General features: G+C 40.9%; 1 protein-coding gene across 1 annotated transcript in view; it reads right to left on the bottom strand.

Annotated features, from left to right (window-relative positions):
* LOC109907018 (adherens junction-associated protein 1) overlaps positions 1 to 23,601 on the bottom strand; it is a 79,358-nt gene that overhangs the window by 7,657 nt on the left and 48,100 nt on the right. Inside the window, exons 2-4 of the mRNA XM_020504818.2 lie at positions 21,123 to 21,874; positions 1,271 to 1,358; positions 871 to 1,113 (exon numbers count right to left, since the gene is read on the bottom strand). Of these exons, the coding sequence (XP_020360407.2) occupies positions 871 to 1,113; positions 1,271 to 1,358; positions 21,123 to 21,870 (1,079 nt within the window). The 5' untranslated portion in view covers positions 21,871 to 21,874. The remainder of the gene's footprint in view (positions 1 to 870; positions 1,114 to 1,270; positions 1,359 to 21,122; positions 21,875 to 23,601) is intronic.

Here is a 23,601-nt window from a genome sequence, read left to right as displayed (position 1 = left end):
CCCGACTCATAATCAGTGTTGGTGGTAATGCGTTACATTAATACTATAACTTTTTGCGGTAACGAGTAATATAACGTAGTACTGTACCAATTTGAGAAACAATATTACAGTTATTGATCAAAGATACAGTAGGTATCCTATTCCTATTATAGTTATTATATGTGATGATTATTCTGTCGTCCTCTCACCAAGTTCCTGTTCACGCATGCATGCCCTACTACAGTACTGACCGTTTTAGTTGAAAAGTGCCATTTAAAACATTGTTTCTCAGCATGGAAGTACTCCCAATATTTTGATTTGGTAGGATGACAAAATGACAAGAATATAACTGTAAAATGTAAACTGTGCCCAGGAGAGAAACACTTTTTCACTGCTAGAAACGCAACCTCCAATCTCTTGAAGCACCTTCAAAAGCAACACGCCAACAAAATTCATAGCGAAAGAACCCCAAGGCCTGACCACTCCTGCTGACCACTCCTGCTGAAGATGACTATAGGCCTACCTCATCCAAACAATCAAGCTTGTTTTGAGGAGGACAGGCTGTGAGAGCTAAACAAGCTTGTAGCTGGATATGTAGCAGAAATACTGCCCTATACCCCTCTTTTTTGTGTTGCTCATTATTAGGCTACTTGTGTTGGTGTATAGGGCCTATGTAACGTTTAGAATTGTGTGAGGATGCGCAACATTTTGGGGGGTAACTTTTTACTTTTCCCAGGGAGTAATAAGTAAAGTAATTTGTTATTGTTGAAAGAAGTAACGAGTTACAGGTAATATATTTGCTTTTTTGAGTAACGACCCCAGCACTGCTCATAATAACCAACCCAAAAGTGAGAAGGAAGCAGCGCTGAGAGCGATTTAAAGCCGGTGTACCTATTTCCGTTATAGGTGGTCTTGTATATAGGGGTCTGCTGGATCATCTCGTCTGTGTAGACGGGCACGGCGGTGCGCACACACTCGCGCGAGCACTGCAGGCTGTCGTTGTAGGCGGTGAAGATGTCCACTTTGTTGGGCACGCGGGCAGGGGTGAAGTCGGTCAGGTTCTGACAGCTCTCCTCCTGCTGGTGGATCTTCCGCTGATGGCTACTGTGACGGCCATTCCCCGACTGTACACAGCTACAAAAACACGTACCAAAGACAAGAAACAAACATAAAATCATACCTTGTACCACTGTGGATGAGTGGCTCTCGTAAAAGCTTAATTGAAACTTTCAAAAGTGATGTGTTGTGTGTGTGTCAGGAAGTAATTGCAAAGTAAAGGAATCTTTCCTACCAGTTTTTAAGGACAAGTGTAGTTATCAAGGCTGCAATGACCATAATGAGAGACACAGTGATTGTAATAATCTGGTGAACTGCCAGACCTGCAAAGAAAGAAGGACACAAAACACAAAGAAGAGCTTAGTCACGAATGGAACGGTTTTAAAGGCTGGTAGTAATTTGCCATGTTACAGAAAACTAGTAACATTTTAAGGATGTTTTTGAATAACCATATGCGCTCCACATAACACCAAGGGCAATCTCCTCAAGGTCGGAGGAAGATATCTGTGAAGGCATTGATCATTCTCTCTTCATTATTTAACAGATCTATAAAGTATTTAATCAAAGCCAACCACTTGCATATTAGATGAGTTATCTATTTTTGTACAACATTTTTACAACTTCTCCTGAACTGGTGGGAACCTTAAACCTCACTTTGAGTTTCTTAACTCTTCCCTGATTCAAAGTGAATTCAAAGCACTAATACTTTTCACTTGTCAAAACGTAATCTCAAAGTCTTTACCTCAAAATAACCAATAGTTCAGTTCAAATACAAATGTACATGTTATCCATGCCTAAGCTGTTTTTGATGAACCCAGACAGTTTTTAAGTTCATATTTTGGGTTAGCTATGTTCCAACTCAAAATTGGGGTCATCAACTTTCAAAGCAGCATTACTTTCCCGTTACTTTCTCCAATTACAGAAGTTTTTGTAAAAAATATAATAAGCCTAGGATCCTGTAACATATTTAGAATTTTGAAAAAACATCCGCCACAATACCAATTCATGTGTATCAAGGCGCTAATAAGAACAAACAAAAACATTTGCACATTTCTACAGGACATATAACATGGTTCACAGTGGTGCCCCCTCTCTGCTTATTGTGACACAAACCTCCAACCATGAGTCTCCATCCACCAATCGCAGCCTTGCTTTTGCACAACGCCGAAAAACAAATGCGGACTTCCAGATGTTTCGCTGGTTCTAATAATTCCGTATGACTGAACTACAAAACACTGTATTGTTTTACTTAAACCCTGGAGAACCATGCAAGGTGCTGATCCCTCAGTTTAGGAGGAATAAGGTAATCTACAGACACAGACGCAGTACATGTCAGCACCACAGATTTCTCTCTATGGCCGACATACAGTATGATGAGGTGGTGTGGGGTTGGGAAGCGGGTGGGGGACAATTCACCAGCAATGAGTGGGCCACATGCAGCAGAACGCCAAGTTGTTCATGATGAAGACGTCCTTGCGGGCCCATACATCCAAACCCTCATCAGCCAGGTGATTGTCTGCTGATTCAGTCTAGTTAGTCTTCGGGATAGCTCAAAAGGAGCGGCCACTCAGTCATTGTAAAATGCTAGCTCCCTCATTGTGCATATACATTCCCTTGGATAAAAAACTTCTGTGGGCAGGGCACAAAGCAGCCAGGTCAACCTTGGATTAATGATTTCTCTGGCTGTCTCAGGAATGCCTCCCTTCCTTCGCTGCAATCAGTCCCTCTGCAGCAAAGACACATTAACTTATCTGGCAGTCATTTGCATCTTTCTCTCTTGCTCACTCCCATGCCTCCCTTCCTGGCAGACATCAAGGCTTAAGTTGAACGTGTGGAGTAATAAATGAACACCTGTCCAAGTTCATGGATAATAGATCATGGATCGATAGTCCACGTCTCCATAGAGAATTGTTTCGTTTTACATTCATGCCGGCATGAAAGGCTTCTCTTGCAGAGATTTCCAGCTTATACCAAATTCATATCAGGCTGAAGCCCTGGCCATACAAATACAGTCTTAGGTCTCATTATAACCTACTTTTAGGTGCAGTGCATTAACAAGACAAGATAATGTCAGATAATGATTCCACTGACACAACCGGGAGACAGTCCAGATGATTCTCTATCCCTGTCCAGAACTGAAAGAATTGGTCCTGCTAGCTCAAACTCATTGTGCTCTAGCAGTGAGGCTGAAAAATCACCTTTAGCAGTCACCTTGCTTTAGAGGTGCTGGGTTAGGTTTTGTTTGGAAGAATCAGTGCCAGACAAAGAGAGGGGGTGTGAGAATGGGAAAGAGAGAGAATAAGAGATGGACAGAAAGAGCTACTGACCCCTGTGTCAGCAGAGTTTGGGGCACACCAAGGCTCCTGGAGAGAAATAAATTAGGTTTGCACCTTCATGGCCTTGACAGTTTGATGAACATGCCATTGACAAGCATGGCGTTTTAAGAAAATCTCACTATCTGCCTTTATTAAAGACTACCTAGCCCAGCCCAGTAGGGGAACAATAGAATATAATATCAGCAACAGATGTAAATAGTTTATCAAACACATTGACCTTAACATACATATATACTTTACAGTACCTATGTGTATGCACATCCAGTTAATTAAACAGTAGTGGATAAAAGCCTGTGGCAAAACTCCACAGCCAGTTGATAAAAATCTAGCAGCACTATAGCTCTTAATTGGCAACAACAACAAAAAACATACTGCCAACCTTGAAAATGAAATGGAACACTGACGTCAAGCTGAAAATGGTACCAGAAGCAAACAGTGCATTTAGTAATGAAGCCATCCACTTTTGAACCAGAAACGGTGTTCTCCCCTATAAATGGACATTGGCTTAGCTTCCCATCACAGGGGACTATTGACCCTTTTTCAATTTCATAGCCTGGCTATTTGAATTGCTTGTGGGCATTGATTTTAAACTGTTATCAGACCATTTGTGCGGGAACTGCTTTTGAGTGGGTTTGTCCTCCCAAAATGGCCTCAATAACAAAAGCATTGCCGAGCAAAGGAAAAATATGTGGAACTCAGTTTCTAAGCAAGGAGTTATTTGAAGCTATAAGGCAATCATTCTAAATGGCCATTGAGCATTAAGGCCTAATGCCTCTGTACAGCCTACGTCCGCTAGCAGCATGAAAAATGTGGGAATAGCCCTCATTTGTGAATGGATATGTTGTCGAGAGCAAGCCAGCCCTCCCTTCCTCCCACCCATTGCAAATGCACGGAATCTGTCCCTCATTTATAATGCATTAAACTTCCTGGAGAGTGTGAGGGTTGACATGCAGTGAGACTTAACCCCCCTATCCCCTCCGCTCTTCCCCGTGGCCCCTCTCCAATCCATCCTCCCAAACGTGGTACCTGAGCGGGGAGGGATGGGAGAGATGGGGCAGGGGAAACCTTCTGTCGAAGCCTGCTGATGGCTCACAATTGCCAATTAACGCTGGTGTCAAAGTGTCAATCTGACCTGATTTCCACTGAGTCACCGAGCAATCTAAAACACTTACAGAAGAAGAGAGGGTGCTTCTGAAGAGAGAGAGAGAGAGAGAGAGAGAGAGAGAGAGAGAGAGAGAGAGAGAGAGACAGAGAGAGAGAGAGAGAGACAGAGAGAGAGAGAGACAGAGAGAGAGAGAGAGAGAGAGAGAGAGAGAGACAGAGAGAGAGAGAGACAGAGAGAGAGACAGAAAGAGAGTGAGAGAGCGCGAGATCAGAGCCAATTATTCCACACACCTTTTCTCCCAATGTCAAAGGCAGCATTGCATAATTCAATCACTCTAGATAGCAAACTTTAACAGTCGAGGAGATTTGGTCAGACTCTTGCTCAAGTTCCGCTGATTTTGTTATGCAGTTGTCATGCATTCCTGTACTTCATTTGGGGACAATTGGCTATGAAATACTTCTTCTAGTGTTAAAGAGCCACTGAACACAATGATTGGCACGTGTGTCTTTCAGTTGCTCATTAGAAAAACAAGATTTCAGTCTTGGAGGTGTGTTTCCTGACCGATTCTACGCAGAATTAATCTAAGATAACTCAAGAAATCTGTGGTTTGTTTTTATGGTTTTGCCAAGGATGTTTTAGTTGCGCAATTTGACATCTAATTAAGGTTTTGGTGCAGTATTTCTCAAGTAAAATAATTTGCAATGTTTTGTCTTATCTAAACAAAGTCAGAGCTGCTGGGCAGGTCTGTCTCACTCTCTATGCTATTGGATAGAGAGCAATCACTGCAGCTGTTCACCCCATGTTAGTTGGCAAATGAACATTGTCAAATTAACACCTAAACTTAATTTACCTGTTGTGATGCACGGATGTTTCAAACTTTAAGATGAGGCTGACTTTATGACCAAAATTATTCTACTTACAGTTTGTGGTCCATTTTGACAGAACTATTTCTTAATTGAATCAATGCTTTGTATAGGCAGTCACCTTTTCAGTACAGAAAGGGTATTGCCACCAACAAGTGGGACTACATAACAGCGAGAAAGTTTTATGAGTGTGATGTATTCAACCTTAATCCCTGGCATATCCTCCCCACTCAATTATCTGACTTGATATTGATGTTTCTTCATGCTGTCTGAATTTGTGTAAAACAAACAAATGACGTTAGAGATTGCATTCTAAAATAGGTACACCAACACCTCATATTTCTAGTTGACATTGGGTAAAGGAACAATTTGCTATCTTCTGACCTGTTTGGATGAATAAGGTGTTGGAGTCTAGCTAGCCAATACAGAAACAACAAAAGATTTTTTTAAATGGTCGCTTGCCAATAGTGCACCTTTTCCTCTCAGAGGAAATGTCAGCCATGAAAGAGCTGTGCATTGGAAACATGAAGTAAAACAGCATCTGTTCATTCTGGCTACTCTTCATCTCTTCTTGGCCGAGTTTCTATAAATCAGAAGGCTCGACTCTGCATGGCTGTCACCGGGCATCAGCATTTAAGTCCAGATTTAACGCTCGGGAAGAAAATTCATTTTTACCCAGCTTATCGAGAGTAAATATAGAGTAATGGTGAGATTATTAGATTGCCATGGTAACCAGTGGGGAAAGTTTCTCTCTTTCTGCCTGAAGAGCCTCTCACTCTATTGTAGCCTACACCTCTACAAGGCTCTCAGAGGTCACAATGTAGCATTGGTGGCGTGGCGTTTGCCAAATTTGCACACCTCTTTAAATATAGATACCTAACTGCAGCACTCGAGTACTGTACTTAACGTGCATTTTATATGTGCTTCGGGTGGATTCTGGACTTGCTTATTTAACTGACTGTTCTTTTCACCTCACCTCTTCAGAGTGTGATAACAAGACCTGAATTAGCAGCTGCAGCAGGTTCTATACATTTTCGATGCATTCACCACATTTTTGGTGGGATTTCATTTTTACTTATTGACTCCACTGCCTCGTTTTACCTCTCGACTTCAGAACGCGATAAGGAGACTTGAGCGATCAGCCAGGAGGATGGACGGCAGTTTTAATCATCTCATATCCATAATGAAGCTGACAGCTCCATCTGCGCGGCTTTGAGAGAGCTGAGCGGAGCTAGCACAACATCACCGGGAACAATCAGCCAGCATCTGGAGGCTTAAATCTACTTCCCACAGTGGGCCACAGGATCACTAAAGAATAATGATCAGAAAAAGGCAAAAACACAAAATTGTCAGAGCTTGTTGCTGGGCACCTAGGTGCTTCACTGATATTACATTTAATCTATTTAAATTATATTGGTTACGTACACTTACAGTTGAAGTAGGAAGTTTACAAACACTTAGGTTGGAGTCAGTAAAACGAATTGTTCAACCACTCAACCAATTTCTTGTTAACAAACTATAGTTTTGGCAAGTCGGTTAGGACATCTACTTTGTGCATGACACAAGTAACTTTTCCAACAATTGTTGACAGACAGATTATTTCACTTATAATTCACTGTATCACAACTCCAGTGGGTCAGATGTTTACATCCACTAAGTTGACTGTGCCTTTAAACAGCTTGGAAATGTCCAGAAAATGATGTAATGGCTTTAGAAGCTTCTGATAGGCTAATTGACATCATTTCAAGTCAATTGGAGGTGTACCTGTGGATGTAGTTCCAGACCTACCTTCAAGCAGTGCCTCTTTGCTTGACATCATGGGAAAATTGAAAGAAATCAGCTAAGACCCCACAATTGTAGACCTCCACAAGTCTGGTTCATCCTTGGGAGCAAATTCCAAACGCCTGAAGGTACCACGTTCATCTGTACAAACAATAGTACGCAAGTATAAACACCATGGAACCACACAGCCGTCATACCGCTCAGGTAGGAGACGCGTTCTGTCTCCTAGAGATGAACATACTTTGGTGCTAAATGTGCAAATCAATCCCAGAACAACAGCAAATGACCTTGTGAAGATACTGGAGGAAACAGGTACAAAAGTATCTATATCCACAGTAAAATGAGTCCTATATCGATATAACCTGAAAGGCCGCTCAGCAAGGAAGAAGCCAATGCTCCAAAACCACCATAAAAAAACAGACTACGGTTTGCAACTGCACATGGGGACAAAGATCATACTTTTTGGAGTAATGTCCTCTGGTCTGATGAAACAAAATTATAACTGTTTGTCCATCATGACAATCGTTATGTGTGGATGAAAAAGGAGGAGGCTTGCAAGCCGAAGAACATCATCCCAACCGTGAAGCACAGGGGGTGGTAGCATCATGTTGTGGGGGTGCTTTGCTGCGGGAGGGACTGGTGCACTTCACAAAATAGATGGCATCATGAGGGCGGAAAATTATGTGGATATATTGAATCAATATCTCAAGACATCAGTCAGGAAGTTAAAGCTTGGTCGCAAATGGGTCTTCCAAATGGACAATGACCCCAAGAATACTTCCAAAGTTGTGGCAAAATGGCTTAAGGACAAAAAAGTAAAGGTATTGGAGTGGCCATCACAAGCCCTGACCTCAATCCTATAGAACATTTGTGGGCAGAACTGAAAAAGCGTGTGTGAGCAAGGAGGCCTACAAACCTGACTCCGTTCCACCAGCACTGTCAGGAGGAATGGGTCAAAATTCTCCCAATTTATTGTGGGAAGCTTGTGGAAGGCTACCCAAATTGTTTGACCCAAGTTTAACAATTTAAAGGCAATGCTACCAAATAGTAATTGAGTGTGTGTAAATTCTGACCCACTGAGAATGCGATGAAATAAATTAAAGCTGAAATAAATCATTCTCTCATTCTCTCTCTCTCTACATGTCACATTCTTAAAATAAAGTGGTGATCCTAACTGATCTCAGACAGGGAATTCTAACTAGGATTAAATATCAGGAATTGTGAAAAACTGAGTTTAAATGTATTTGGCCAAGGTGTATGTAAACTTCCGACTTCAACTGTATTTTGCAGATGTTTTTGCGGGTGTAGCAAAATGCTTATTTTCCTAGCCCCAACAATGCAGTAATACCTAATAATACAAAACAATACATGCAAATCCCCAAAATAATGCGAAATATATAACTATTAGAATGAGCATTGTCAGAGCCTGGAATGTAAATATATACAGTGCATGTATATGATTGTGTGTATAGATATAGACAGTATATGAACAGTAAAGGTGTCTACAGGAATAGATACAGAGCCAGAATACAGTATATACATATGAAGTGGGTAAAACAATATGTAAACATTATTAAAGTGACCAGTGCCAATGACCTAAGGACTGGCTGATTTCCAACTTTTCACTGTGTAAAGCAGGGAGACGCACCCTCACCCGCTTTATTTCCACAACATGTTAATGATTTAGCCCAACAAATCAAACATGCTAAACTTGGTGTTGAAGTTGCGGATATATTCCATCTTGTTGTATGCTGCTGACATAGTTCTCCTTGCAGAGACCGAAGATGACCTCCAGAATATGTTGAATATTGTTAATTGATGGTGTAATAAATGGAGACTAGCGTTAAATCAAGAGAAGACCCAGATTGATCATTTCATAAAGAAGGGAGTGCAGAGAAGTGCACACAACTATTTTTTGGGCACAACCCCATTATTCTACATTGTGCTCTATAAATACCTTGGTTTCACTCTGGATGAACACATGACCTTGGAAGATGGCATTAGATCATTAGAGCCTGCAGAATCTACCTATGTAAGGATCTTGGTTAATGTGCTTATACTCAGCTGTATAAATCCTGTGTGTGTCCGGTGATGGACTATGCTGCTGGGTATGAGGATCCAAAGTGCGTACTAATTGTAACAATGTTTGAATCCGAGAAATCTGCTGCCTTACTGGTGTACACAAACTGACTCCAAACCTGGCCATCTGTGGAGATATGGGTTGGGAACCATGTGTGATTAGGCAAAAATGTGGAACATGCTGATAAATATGCCAGAATCACGAAGAAAGTGACCTTAGTCATAGCTATTCATGAGCCAGAAAATTGTTAGACGTTTTTTGTGAAACTGATTTGCAGTATATATTCAGGAACAAATTACAGTGGTTGCTCCACAAAAAGTTTTAAGATTATGCTGCGGGACTTGTGGTTTAGTACGGTACCCTGCGTCACTACTTCATTGCTCCAGACCAGCGCTAGGGGGAGATAGAGCACTGATTATGCTTTTGGGTCCCATGGCGCTACTGTGTCTCTAACTGACAATGAATGGGTGACATATACCTAAATAGAAACTGATAATTGTGCACGACTTCAGTATTACTTACTAAAACTGTTTTTACACACGACATCAGTATTACTTACTAAACTGTTGTTACACTAAGGTTTTTATTCTAAGAGAAACTTAGACTACAATCAGGGTGTGGAAATGTTAGGATTATTTTTGCTCTTACTGTAGTTCTGTAGCCTACTCCCGACCAGTCACGTTGTACAGTGCCTGAGTGCCGGTCTAAGACACTGCATCACAGTGCAAGCTATGTTGCTACAGATGCTGGTTAAATATCTGTGCTGGCCTTGACTGGGAGACCCATGAGATGACTGTAGGTTTTTGGTTTCTCTCCCACTAAAAACAGAATCATTCGAAATAACAAACTGTCTTTATTTAGAAATTCTCACCACGTTCAAGAATGTCCTTTTTCTTGCTAATTTTACGTTATTTGAAAACCAAATAATATCCAAAATATTGTTATTTGTTAAACAAAGCGATTATTATTATTATTATTATTCATTTAGAATTATAAACTCATCAAAAAAAGAAACGTCCCTTTTTCAGACCCTGACTTTCAAAGATAATTAGTAAAAATTCAAATAACTTCACAGATCTTCATTTTAAAGGGTTTAAACTTGGTTTCCTATGCTTGTTCAATGAACTAGAAACAATTAATTAACATGCAATGGTTGTTATGACACTAAAAGCTTACAGACGGTAGGCAATTAAGGTCACAGTTATGAAAACTTAGGGCACTAAAGAAGCCTTTCTACTGACTGAAAAACACCAAAGGAAATATCCCCAGGGTCCCTGCTCATCTGCGTGAACGTGCCTTAGACATGCTGCAAGGAGGCATGAGGACTGCAGATGTGGCCAGGGCAATAAATTGTAATGTCTGTACTGTGAGACGCCTAAGACAGCGCTACAGGGAGACGGACAGCTGATCGTCCCCGCAGTGGCAGACCACATGTAACAACACCTGCACAGGATCAGTACAGCCGAACATCACACCTGCAGGACAGGTACAGGATGGCAACAACAACTTCCCAAGTTACACCAGGAACGCACAATCCCTCCATCAGTGCTCAGACTGTCTGCAATAGGCTGAGAGAAGCTTGACAGAGGGCTTGTAATTCCTGTTGTAAGGCAGGTCCTCACCACACATCACTGGCAAAAACATTGCCTATGGGCACAAACCCACTGTCGCTAGACCAGACAGGACTGGGAAAAAGTACTCTTCACTGACGAGTTGCGTTTTTGTCCCACCAGGAGTGATGGTTGGATTTGCGTTTATCGTTGAAGGCATGAGCATTACACTGAGGCCTGTACTCTGGAGCGGGATTGATTTGGAGGTGGAGGGTTCGTCATGGTCTGGGGCATCATTGGACTGAGATTGTTGTCATTGCAGGCAATCTCAACGCTGTGCGTTACAAGGAAGACATCCTCCTCCCTCACGTGGTACCCTTCCTGCAGGCTCATCCTTACATGACCCTCCAGCTTGACAATTCCACCAGCCATACTGCTCGTTCTGTGCGTGATTTCCTGCAAGACAGGAATGTCAGTGTTCTGCCATGGCCAGCAAAGAGCCCGGATCTCAATCCCATTGAGCACATCTGGGACCTGTTGGATTGGAGGGTGAGTGCTAGGGCCATTCCCTCCAGAAATGTCTGGGGACTTGCAGGTGCCTTGGTGGAAGAGTGGGGTAACATCTCACAGCTAGAACTGGCAAATCTGGTGCAGTCCATGAGGAGGAGATGCACTGCAGTACTTAATGCTGCTGGTAGCCACACCAGATACTGACTTTTACTTTTGATTTTGACCCCCCCTCCCCCTTTGCTCAGGGACACATAATTCCTTTTCTGTTAGTCACATGTCTGTGGAACTTGTTTAGTTTGTGTCTCAGTTGTTGAATCTTGTTATGTTCATGCAAATATTTACACATGTTAATTTAGCTGAAAATAAACGCATTTGACAGTTTCTTTTTTCAATTTCTTAGTTAGGTTGGCTGTGTCACAACCGGCCGTGAATGGTTGCAATTTCAGTATAATCCACCAGAAAAGACAAAACAAATAATACAACAAAAAGTATTATTATTATTATTATTATGCACAATTGGCCCAGCGTTTCTCTCTCTCTAAAAACAGAAATAAATGTTTTGGCCTTTACAAATATTATAATGTCCTTTATTCAGATCACAATCTCTCACTTCTGTTTTTTTTTTAAACAAAATAACCTACAAAATAGCGTTATATATTATCAAGTTGATGGCACAGTCATATAGCCCGGCACCTACATAAAGCTGAGTAACTCACTCATTCATGGCTTGGATCAAAATAAATAAGTACCAACATTCTTTATGATATACTTTAATAAAGACATGTTTTGGTTATCTTGACCTGGACACCATGTACAGTATTACAATAGCCCTCCTGATCGGCGCAACGGTCTAAGACACTGCATCACAGTGCAAGATGCTTTGCTACAGATTTTATACCCGTGCCGGCCGCCACGGCGAGGCCCATATGTAATTATTGGCGGTCACGTCATTGAACAAAAAATATTCTGATATACTGTAGGCCTACCGTAGGCGACATGAGTCTCACTAGTGTTCATTAATGTGCTGTTAAAAGTGGTGTAGGACTTATTAATTTAAAGAGCATATTGAAGTAATAGCCTACTCGCTGTGGTCAACTATTTTAGCACCTTTTCACGCTGCTCTGAGACAAGCATGGGGACTGGTCTTGATAAATCTATGAGATTTTTTATTTTCACTGGATCTCCGTTTGGGTATTGGTTAGACTACAATTAGGGTGTGGAAATGTTATGCTCTTAGTATTGTAGCCTCATCCTTTCATCCTAACAGAAACCCTGAGGGTTTTTCATTTTTCTTGGAATAGAAACAACAATATTAATCATAATAATTAAGCACAATTTCTTAAAATCAGTCCCATATACTATGTTGTTACAAAAAAAGCTCCTAAATGATCTTGTACAGCCACTATTGAAGGCAATTAAATGCTTCTCAAAGATCCCCTCTGGTGGTCAAACTAGCTCTAACTAGCGGCACCATGCAAGCTGTGCTGCAGTAAGCTGCAACTTGTAAAGGACGAACCACAGTACTATGTGGTGTTAACCAAATCAAGGACACTCTTTTTCTGATCCACCAGGAAAAATGGACAGTTGTTATTTGTTTTAAACCTAAACTTAGAACATACACTCTTCAATTATAAGGTACTTTTTTGAGCTCTCCTAGATTTGCCATTGAGTAACATAAGCATGCTGGTAGTCTTTTGTTTCGAACACAGCCCTGCATCCCCACGAACACACAATTACTGTTGTTGTTTACGTAATCCAAAAACATACCATTATAAATTGCAATATGGGTCAGGTGTGCATCATTTGAAAGCTTATTCTATTGCCTACATGGCAAAAAAATACGATCTTACAGTGTTAGACTTTCAAAAGGCACTTCAGACAAACAGATTGTAACTTTGGTGCACATAGAATGGAGTCATGAGTGCGTGTTCTGCACAGTCTGAGAAAATCCACCTGAGTAGGTCTGGATGGGGCTGGGTTCATATGAATTGAAACATCTGTACCACTGGGTCAAAGCTAAAAGTTAAGATATAGTCTACTGTAGAAGTATGGCAGTTTCCCATTTCACTAAATCAAATCAAATCAAATTGTATTTGTCACATACACATGGTTAGCAGATGTTAATGCGAGTGTAGCGAAATGCTTGTGCTTCTAGTTCCGACAATGCAGTAATAACCAACAAGTAATCTAGCTAACAATTCCAAAACTACTACCTTATAGACACAAGTGTAAGGGGATAAATAATATGTACATAAAGATATATGAATGAGTGATGGTACAGAGCGGCATAGGAAAGATACAGTAGATGGTATTGAGTGCAGTATATACATATGAGATGAGTATGTAAACAAAGTGGCATAGTTAAAGTGGCTAGTGATACATGTATTACATAAAGATACAGTAGATGATATAGAGTACAGTATATACATATACATATGAGATGAATAATGTAGGGTATGTAAACATTATGTTAGGTAGCATTGTTTAAAGTGGCTAGTGATATATTTTACATAATTTCCCATCAATTCCCATTATTAAAGTGGCTGAAGTTGAGTCAGTGTGTTGGCAGCAGCCACTCAATGTTAGTGGTGGCTGTTTAACAGTCTGATGGCCTTGAGATAGAAGCTGTTTTTCAGTCTCTCGGTCCCAGTTTTGATGCACCTGTTTTCACTGACCTCGCCTTCTGGATGATAGCGGGGTGAACAGGCAGTCGCTCGGGTGGTTGTTGTCCTTGATGATCTTTATGGCCTTCCTGTGACATCGGGTGGTGTAGGTGTCCTGGGGGGCAGGTAGTTTCCCCCGGTGATGCGTTGTGCAGACCTCACTACCCTCTGGAGAGCCTTACGGTTGTGGGCGGAGCAGTTGCCGTAGCAGGCGGTGATACAGCCCGACAGTATGCTCTCGATTGTGCATCTGTAGAAGTTTGTGAGTGCTTTTGGTGACAAGCCGAATTTCTTCAGCCTCCTGAGGTTGAAGAGGCGCTGCTGTGCCTTCTTCACGATGCTGTCTGTGTGGGTGGACCAATTCAGTTTGTCTGTGATGTGTACGCCGAGGAACTTAAAAACTTACTACCCTCTCCACTACTGTTCCATCGATGTGGATAGGGGGGTGTTCCCTCTGCTGTTTCCTGAAGTCCACAATCATCTCCTTAGTTTTGTTGACGTTGAGTGTGAGGTTATTTTCCTGACACCACACTCCGAGGGCCCTCACCTCCTCCCTGTAGGCCGTCTCGTCGTTGTTGGTAATCAAGCCTACCACTGTTGTGTCGTCCGCAAACTTGATGATTGAGTTGGAGGCGTGCGTGGCCACGCAGTCGTGGGTGAACAGGGAGTACAGGAGAGGGCTCAGAACGCACCCTTGTGGGGCCCCAGTGTTGAGGATCAGCGGAGTGGAGATGTTGTTGCCTACCCTCACCACCTGGGGGGCGGCCCGTCAGGAAGTCCAGTACCCAGTTGCACAGTCTCGAGCTTGATGACGAGCTTGGAGGGCACTATGGTGTTAAATGCCGAGCTGTAGTCGATGAACAGCATTCTCACATAGGTATTCCTCTTGTCCAGATGGGTTAGGGCAGTGTGCAGTGTGATTGAGATTGCATCGTTTGTGGACCTATTTGGGCGGTAAGCAAATTGGAGTCGGTCTAGGGTGTCAGGTAGGGTGGAGGTGATATGGTCCTTGACTAGTCTCTCAAAGCACTTCATGATGACAGAAGTGAGTGCTACGGGGCGTATATGCCATATAGTGCCTTCAGAAAGTATTCACACCAATTAACGTTTTCAACATTTTGTTGTGTAACAGCCTGAATGTAAAATGGATTAAATTGAAATTGTGTGTTACTGGTCTACACACAGTACCCCATAATATCGAAGTGGAATTGTCTTTTGAGATGTTATTGTTGTTGTTAAAGATGAAAAGCTAAAATGTCTTGAGTCAATAAGTATTCAAACCTTATGATATGGCAAGCCTAGATAAGTTAATGAGTTTAAATGTGCATAATAAGTCACATACACTATTAAGTTGCATGGACTCCCTCTTAGTGCAATAATAGTGTTTAACATTATTTTTGAATGATTACCTCATCTCTGTACATTCAATTATCTGTAAGGTCCCTCAGTGGAGCAGTGAATTTCAAACATAGATTCAACCACAAAGACCAGGGAGGTTTTCCAATGCCTGCAAGGAAATAACAAAAGCATACATTGAATATGTAATTACACTTTGGATGGTGTATCAATACACCCAGTCACCGTGAAGATACAGGCGACCTTCCTAACTCAGTTGCCGGAGAGGAAGGAAACCACTGAGGGATTTAACCAGGATGCCAATGGTGACTTTAAAACAGTTAGAGTTTAATGGCTGTGATAGGAAAACACTGAGTGTTTACTAACCTAAATGACAGAGAGAAAATAAGTAAGCCTGTACTGAATGAAAATATTCTAAAACATGCATCCTATTTGCAATAAGGCACTAAATCAAAACTGCTAAAAATGTGGCAAACAAATTAACTTAATGTCCTGAATACAAAGCATTATGTTTGGGCAAATCCAACACAACACATCACTAAGTACCACTCTTCATATTTTTAAGCATGGTGGTGACTGCATCATGTTATTGGTATGCTTGTCATCAGCAAGGATTTGGGAGTTTTTTAGGATATGTTAGCAGTTGAAGTCCAAAGCAAATCAGGGGGAGAAAAATCATAGCTGTTATGCTGGGAGGTAGATGTTCAGTCTCTCCTGTCCTCAGCTTTTCTCCACAGAACAAAGGAACAGGATGCCATTTATAACCCCCCACCCTAGCCTTGGGTTGACCAATCAGAAGTCCTTGCAGTGCACCTGGGCCAATGGCCAAATAACAATAATAAGTATGCTGCTCCAGACTCAATGTACAGACCAATGAACACGTGGCACATGTTCTGAGTTCTGAGTCCAGGACTGACATTCCACAGATTCTAAACAGGTGTTAAACTGAAGACCAAGTATTTACATTGACAATTCCCTATTGACCATTAGTACTCTCGTCCTCTCATCCTCTGCGTTGTGTATTTATCTTCAAAATATTCTTATAGATAAAACTAAACAGAATAGAGCTAAGCACAGGCAAAATCCTAGAGGAAAACATGGTTCACTCTGCATTCCAACAGACACTGGGAGACAAATGAATCTTTCAGCAGGACAATAATCTAAAACACAAAGCCAAATATACACTGGAGTTTCTTACCAAGATGACGTTGAATGTTCTTGAGTGGCCGAGTAACAGTTTAGACTTCAATCAGCTTGAAAATCGATAGCAAGACATGAAAATAGCTGTCTAGCAATAATCAACAACCAACTTGACAGAGCTTGAATGATTTGAAACATAATAATGTGCAAATATCGTACAATCCAGGTGGTCAAAGCTCTTAGAGACTTACCCAGAAACACTCACAGCTGTAATTGCTGCCAAAGGTGATTCTAACATGTATTGACTCAGGGGTGTGAATACATATGTAAATGAGATGTGTATTTCATTTTCAATAAATGTGCAAACATTTCTAAAAACGTGTTCACTTTGTGATTATGGGATATTCTGTGTAGATTGGTGAGAAAAACAAATATTTAATACATTCTGAATTCAGTCTGTAACACAACAAAATGTGAAACAAGTCAAGGGGTATGAATACTTTCTGAAGGCACTGTATGTTCAATGACATCATCCTACTGTATAGTTATGTATTGGCATTTACCACATCTGGCCAAATGTCCATAGTCTACAATGTCTTGAGATGTTTTAACACTTGTACAGTTTAGTGGTCAATATATTCCAGCGGACCCTTTGGTTTCCCTCTGCAGTGGGAACGTGATTGTATGACATTCATGTAAATTTACCCAATGGGAAAAGTCAGTTAACATAGTGCTAGGTCATACATCATTAAACCTCACTCTGGTTTTACTGCCACCTGCATAGTCCATTAAAGAAGCAGAGCCTCTTCGTTGATTTCATTAAATGGTAAATCTAATGTGCATAGCCAGTCAACTCATGTGTTCGCGACATGGAGAGACTTGGAGAGACCATAAAATCACACATTACTTTGTACATCAAATGGACAGTAATCGGTAACAACATTTAATATGGGATCAATATCACGTCAAATGAATTCGCAAATGTAAATCACCAATCCACAAATGTAAATCACTATCCACAAATGCAATTCACTATTAACAAACAAACACCATTTGATTTGCATATGTAAATCGAGGGCCTTAAGTAAAATGACTGGCATAAAGATTTACACATAGGAGAGATATGCACAAACATGACAGATATGGCAAACCTGCAACTCCATATTTGGAAGCACTTAGGTCATCTGACTTTTGGCTGGGATTTTACGACTACAAATCGCTTTCTATCGTAATGACTTTAAACTGTAAACTTCTTGTCTTTTTCTTGTCGTCAAATCCCTGCCAAAAGTCAGGTGTAATAACTTCCAAATATGGAGTTGCAGGTTTGCCATATCTGTCATGTTTGTGCATATCTCTCCTGTTGTGCAAATCTTTATGGCATTCATTTTACTTAAGGCCCTTGGTTTTTCTTATTTTTTAAATATTTTCTACACTGTAGAAGAATAATGAAGACATCAAAACTATGAAATAACAGATATGGAATCATGTAGTAACCATAAAAGTGTTAATCAAAACAAAATATTATTCAAAGTAGCCACCCTTTGCCTTGATGACAGTCTTGGCACACTGTTGGCATTCTATCAACCAGCTTCATGAGGTGAGAATGAATTTCAATTAACAGGTGTGCCTTGTTCAAAGTTAATTTGTGGAATTTCTTTCTTTCTTAATGCGTTTGAGCCAATTAGTTGTGTTGTGACATCTCAACATCAACTGTTCATAGGAAACCTTCAGGCCTTCATGGTCGAATTGCTGCAAAGAAACCACCTGTAAAGGACACCAAAAATAAGAAGTGACTTGCTTGGGCCAAGAAACACAAGCAATGGGCATTAGACCGGTGGAAATCTGTCCTTCGGTCTGATGAGTCCAAATTTGAGATTTTTGGTTCCTTTGTGAGGCGCAGAGTAGGTGAACAGATGATCTCCGTATGTGTGGTTCCCACCGTGAAACACGGAGATGGTGTGGGGTTGCTTTGCTGTGGACACTGTCAGTGATTTATTTTGATTTCAAGGCACCCTTAATAGCATGGCTACCACAGCATTCTGCCACAATACACCATCCCATCTGGTTTGCTTAGTGGGACTATCATTTATTTTTCAACAGGACAATGACCCAACACACCTCCAGGCTGTGTAAGGGCTATTTAACCAAGAAGGAGAGTGATGGAGTGCTGTATCAGATGATCTGGCATCCACTATCACCCGAACTCAACCCAATTGAGATGGTTTGGGATGAGTTGGACCGCAGAGTGAAGGAAAAGCAGCCATCAAGTGCTCAGCATATGTGGGAACTTCTTCAAGACTGTTGGAAAAGCATCCCTCATGAAGCTGGTTGAGAGAATGATAAGAGTGTGCAAAGCTGTCATTAAGGCAAAGAGTGGCTACGTTGAAGAATATAAAATATATTTTGATTTGTTTAACACTTACTACATGATTCCATATGTCTTATATCACAGTTTGATGTCTTCCCTATTATTCTACAACATAGAAAATAGTAAAAGTAAAGAAAAACCCTTGACTGGTACTGTATATTTAGTTATACCATGGTACCACAAGCATGTGGTAAGAACAATTTAACAATGCTCTATCTGCAAATCACAATATATTTAACACTTTCAAAACAGTAATACAATGCCCGTATAAACGAATAGACCTATAGTGCCTATCATAAGAAATCACCCCCCTTGGATTTCTTTCACATTTTGTTGCGTAACAAAGTGGAATTGAAATGGATTTAATTGTGATTAATTGTCACTGATCTACACAAAATACTCCATAATGTCAAAGTGAAATGGACATTCTATGAATATTTACAAAATTAACAAAAAATAAATGAATAAAATGTCTTGGTTTTTCTGTATCAGTATTCACCCCCATTGTTATGGCAAGGCTAGATAAGTTCGGGAGTAGAAATTTGCTTAACAAATCACATAATAAGTTGCATGGACTAATAAAATATGAGTTACCCTTTTTGGGATAGGGGGCAGCATTTCACTTTTGGATGAATAGCGTGCCCAGAGTGAACTGCCTTCTACTCTGTCCCAGATGCTAATATATGCAAAGTATTATTAGTATTGGATATAAAACACTCCAAAGTTTCTAAAACTGTTTGAATGATGTCTGTGAGTATAACATAACTCATATGGCAGGCAGAAACCTGAGAAGAAATCCAAACAGGAAGTGAGAAATCTGAGGTTGGTCGATTTTCAACCCAGTCCCTATTGAATTCACAGTGTGATATGGATGAAGTTGCACTTTCTAGGGCTTCCACTAGATGTCAACCGTCTTTAGAAAATGGTTTGAGGATTCTACTATAAAGGAGGGGCTCATGAGAGCTCTTTGAGTCAGTGGTCTGGCAGGGTGTCTCAGGCTTGTGACGCACTCCCCTGACAGAGTTTGCTCTCGTTCTAGGGCTTTTCTTCAGACAATGAAATTCTCCGGTTGGAACCTTATTGATGATTTATGTTAAAAACATCCTAAAGATTGATTCCATACATTGTTTGGCTTGTACTGGGCTGAACACGCTAACAACAAGTGGCTAAATGATGGACTTTATGGAACAAACCAGTCATTTATTGTCAAACTGGGATTCCTGGGAGTGCCTTCTGATGAAGATCATCAAAGGTAAGTGAATATTTAGTGTTTTTTCTAACGTCTGTTGACTCCAAAATGGTGGCTATTTCTTTGGCTGGATTGGGCTCTGAGCACCGTTCTCAGATTATGCTTTTTCCGTAAATAAAATAAAAAAATCTGACACAGCGGTTGCATTAAGGAGAAGTCTATCTTTAATTCTTTGAAAAACAGTAAAATATCCCTTTGTGCATGGTGAAGTTATTCATTTGGCTTTGGGGGGTGTATCAATACACCCAGTCACTTGAAAATTGCTGTCTCCAACCATCAACAACCAAGTTAACAAAGCTTGAAGAATTAAAAAAATAACAACGTGCAAATATTGATACGGGTGTGCAAAGCTCAGAGACTTACCCAAATAGACTCACAGCTGTAATTGCTGCCAAAGTGTTTCTAGCATGTGTTGACTAATAGGTGTGAATGCTCAAGATATATTTGTTTAATTTTTTTTTTAAATTCTTTTCCATTTAGAATTGTTCTAGCACATTGACATTAAAGTATTTTGTGTAGATCGTTGACAAAAAAAGACAATTAAATCAATTTTAATCCCACAATAAAATGTTAAGAAATCTAAGGGGGTGAATACTTACGATAGGCAATGTAACTACAGAGGTATAAACATGGCATATGCCTATTCTGAAAACAAAAACTGCTGAATAAAACAAAACAGTTTGCTCTGAGTCACAGCTCCTTTAAATTCAGGGGAAAGATTAAGTGTCCTAAAATATTAATTGGCCGATGGTTAGGGAAGATGTGCTTTGAATAGTTGAACAATTTTGAGGGGCCCATCCCTCTCAATACCCTAGATATGTCAAAATAAGAACACTTCACTTCAATTTCAGTTATTTTACACAAATATTCAACACATTCTTTACTTATCTGTCCCAGACAACTGCAATTCGTGCCAAAATCTTGCTTCAAACAGTTAGCAATGGGTGTATAATAACGTGATGCACTCCTGCTGTCTTCCTGACTAGCCTTGACACGCCAAATCCAGCTGCACTTAAAACAGGATAGAAATACAGATGAATGACTTTCGAAATTGCATGATAGAAAACATAGGAAAAGAGTTTTACCTGGTGTGTCTCCATATGGCTTTGGTGGTTTGACAGTCTCCCCTAAACTGACGCTGGCCTTGGTGGTGCTCAGCATCCTAGGGTGTGGTGTGGTCACCACCGCGAACGTCCTCTGGGGGCTCTTGGTGGTGGTAGTGGTGGTGGTGGCCACAGTAGTGGTCAAGGCCTTGGTGGACAGCGTGGAGTTGGCTGCCGTTTTCTCCTCACCATCGTCAAAGTTGTCCTCTGTCCCTGTGGGTCCCCAGTCGATATATCCGGACACAGTCGTGGTCCTGCCATCCTGAGATTTGTCGTCGGCGTCCCATTTCAGCTGTCTCCGAGCCCTCCGTAACAACCTCACCACGTCTGTTTTGCTCCCCCTGGGAAGACCTACCGCTGCTGCCGAATCCCCCGCCTCGGTGGATGTGTATTTCAACCGGCACTCCTTACATGGCTGTCCTTTGTGTGCCAGTCTCCTGTACTTTTGACCCCTGACCTTTGGTACTGGCCCTCCCCTGCTGTCTGGCAGTGGAACGGGGTTGAGGAGCCGGTGAGCCAGAGTGCTCACAGTCCTCCAATGGAGAATGTTGGGAGTTTCCCAGAGGGGCGCCGAGTGGGGCCGGGGGCGAGGCACAGGTTTGTGGATGAGCTTGATCCCCAGGCCCTGACTGAGGGGGCTACACAGGGAGAAATCCAGGGTGAGGTGGGTCATGGCCAGGAGGATCCACACCTGACGCCCTAGACAGCTCCCTGGCCGTAGAGCAGACATCGGACTGGGGAGAAAAGGAGAGGCCATTTTAGATATGGCGTCGGTGCACATTTTAAACCAAAAGGGATAGTAGTAGTTTTGTAGATGAAGGGTTGGTTTCCCAGACATGCAATAAGCATAATCCTAGACTAAAAAGCACTTTAGGCCTAATCTAGGACTAAAATCCAGACAGACCTGAATTTTCCTCTCAGGCAAAATTCTGCTCTCTGACTGACTAAACTCTGGCAAATTGAGCACCTGAAATGGCAAAGGTCAGACACTAAAAAAATTGTGTTATACATTTTCAAAGATTAAGGCTTTAAAATAATGCTCTGTGCTGTCAAATGCAGCAAGGATTTATCCTTGATTTTACAGGTTTCGTTCTTCAATCCAGTCATGATTAACTGTAAAAAAATAAAATAATTAAAAGTTTAAAAAAAGTCAGGCCTAGTTTAGCTGATCATAATATTCAGCATAGAATGTCATCTTGATTCCCGAGGGGCAATTAGATTATGCTGCGAAATAGCACTGAAGGGTGTCATATAATATAAAGTCAGAATTAGACATGGCTTGATGTGAGTATGATTTTGAATATGAAAACTTAAAGGTAGACTCAGAGACACGACATCAGCATGCACAGCGGTGCCACATCCTGTTTATAAAATATCAACAACAACAGACTTCAAATCTGTCAAACCTGCCACCATTGGCATGTCTCAAAAGAGGGCTCAGTGGTAGTATTGGCAGATTAAATGTTTTTGCTGTTATTGATATCTATAAACAGGACATCGCCCCAATACTACATTTAACATTGGAAGGAATACATTCTTTATCACTTTAGTCATCATTAAAACTCTCAAACAAACATTTAAACACCTGTTAAATGTTACCCTGTTTCCAAATCCTCCACTGATTGATATCTATAAACAGGACCCTGTCCCATAAGCACTAACATGTGAAGTTCATAAGAGCACATCAAATTTGATGTCAAATGAAAGCTAAGGGTCTTTACTTAAGAAAAGGCATATATACATTTTTCAACCATTTCCCATCCTAAACAATTTAATAATTTAATTCTGATCAAACAGATGGAAAAGGGGTCTTAAAGTCTTAAAAGTTATTACAAATACATCAAAACACAATCATGTTGAAGTAAAGACCCCTGCCAACTAATATCAAGACTTATATTTCGTTTGGCAGTTATTATTCGATTTATTTGATTTATTAGGATCAAATCAAATTTCATTGGTCACATACACTTGTTTAGCAGATGCTATTGTGGGTGTAGCGAAATGCTTGTAAATCCCCATTAGCCCACGCCAATGGCAACAGCTATTCTTACCGGGGTCCGACACATAACGAAAAAGACATTACAGATTAAATACTTTAGAATTTACATAAATTTAACAACATTAACATGTATTTAATGTGTGTGTGCATCTATCAGTTACACATACATGTCAGTACATACAACAAGTAGGTCACATGGGGGAGAGGCGTTGTGCCGTGAGGTGTTGCTTTATTTGTTTTTTTTTAACCAGATTTGCTGTTCACTTCCGCTTTATAAGATGGAAGGGATTCATGCACTCGTGGCTCTGTATAATACTGTAGGTTTCCTTGAATTGGTTCTGGACCTGGGGACTGTGAAAAGACCCTTGGTGGCATGTCTGATGGTGCTATGTGTAAATTGACTATGCAAACAATTTGGAATTTCTAACACATTCATGTATCTTATGAAAACAAGGAGTGGCA

This window comes from Oncorhynchus kisutch, linkage group LG17, assembly GCF_002021735.2.
Source record: "Oncorhynchus kisutch isolate 150728-3 linkage group LG17, Okis_V2, whole genome shotgun sequence".
NCBI lineage: Eukaryota > Metazoa > Chordata > Actinopteri > Salmoniformes > Salmonidae > Oncorhynchus > Oncorhynchus kisutch.
The sequence above is the reverse complement of the archived record's forward strand: the minus strand, read 5'-3'. Positions and strand labels throughout refer to the sequence as shown.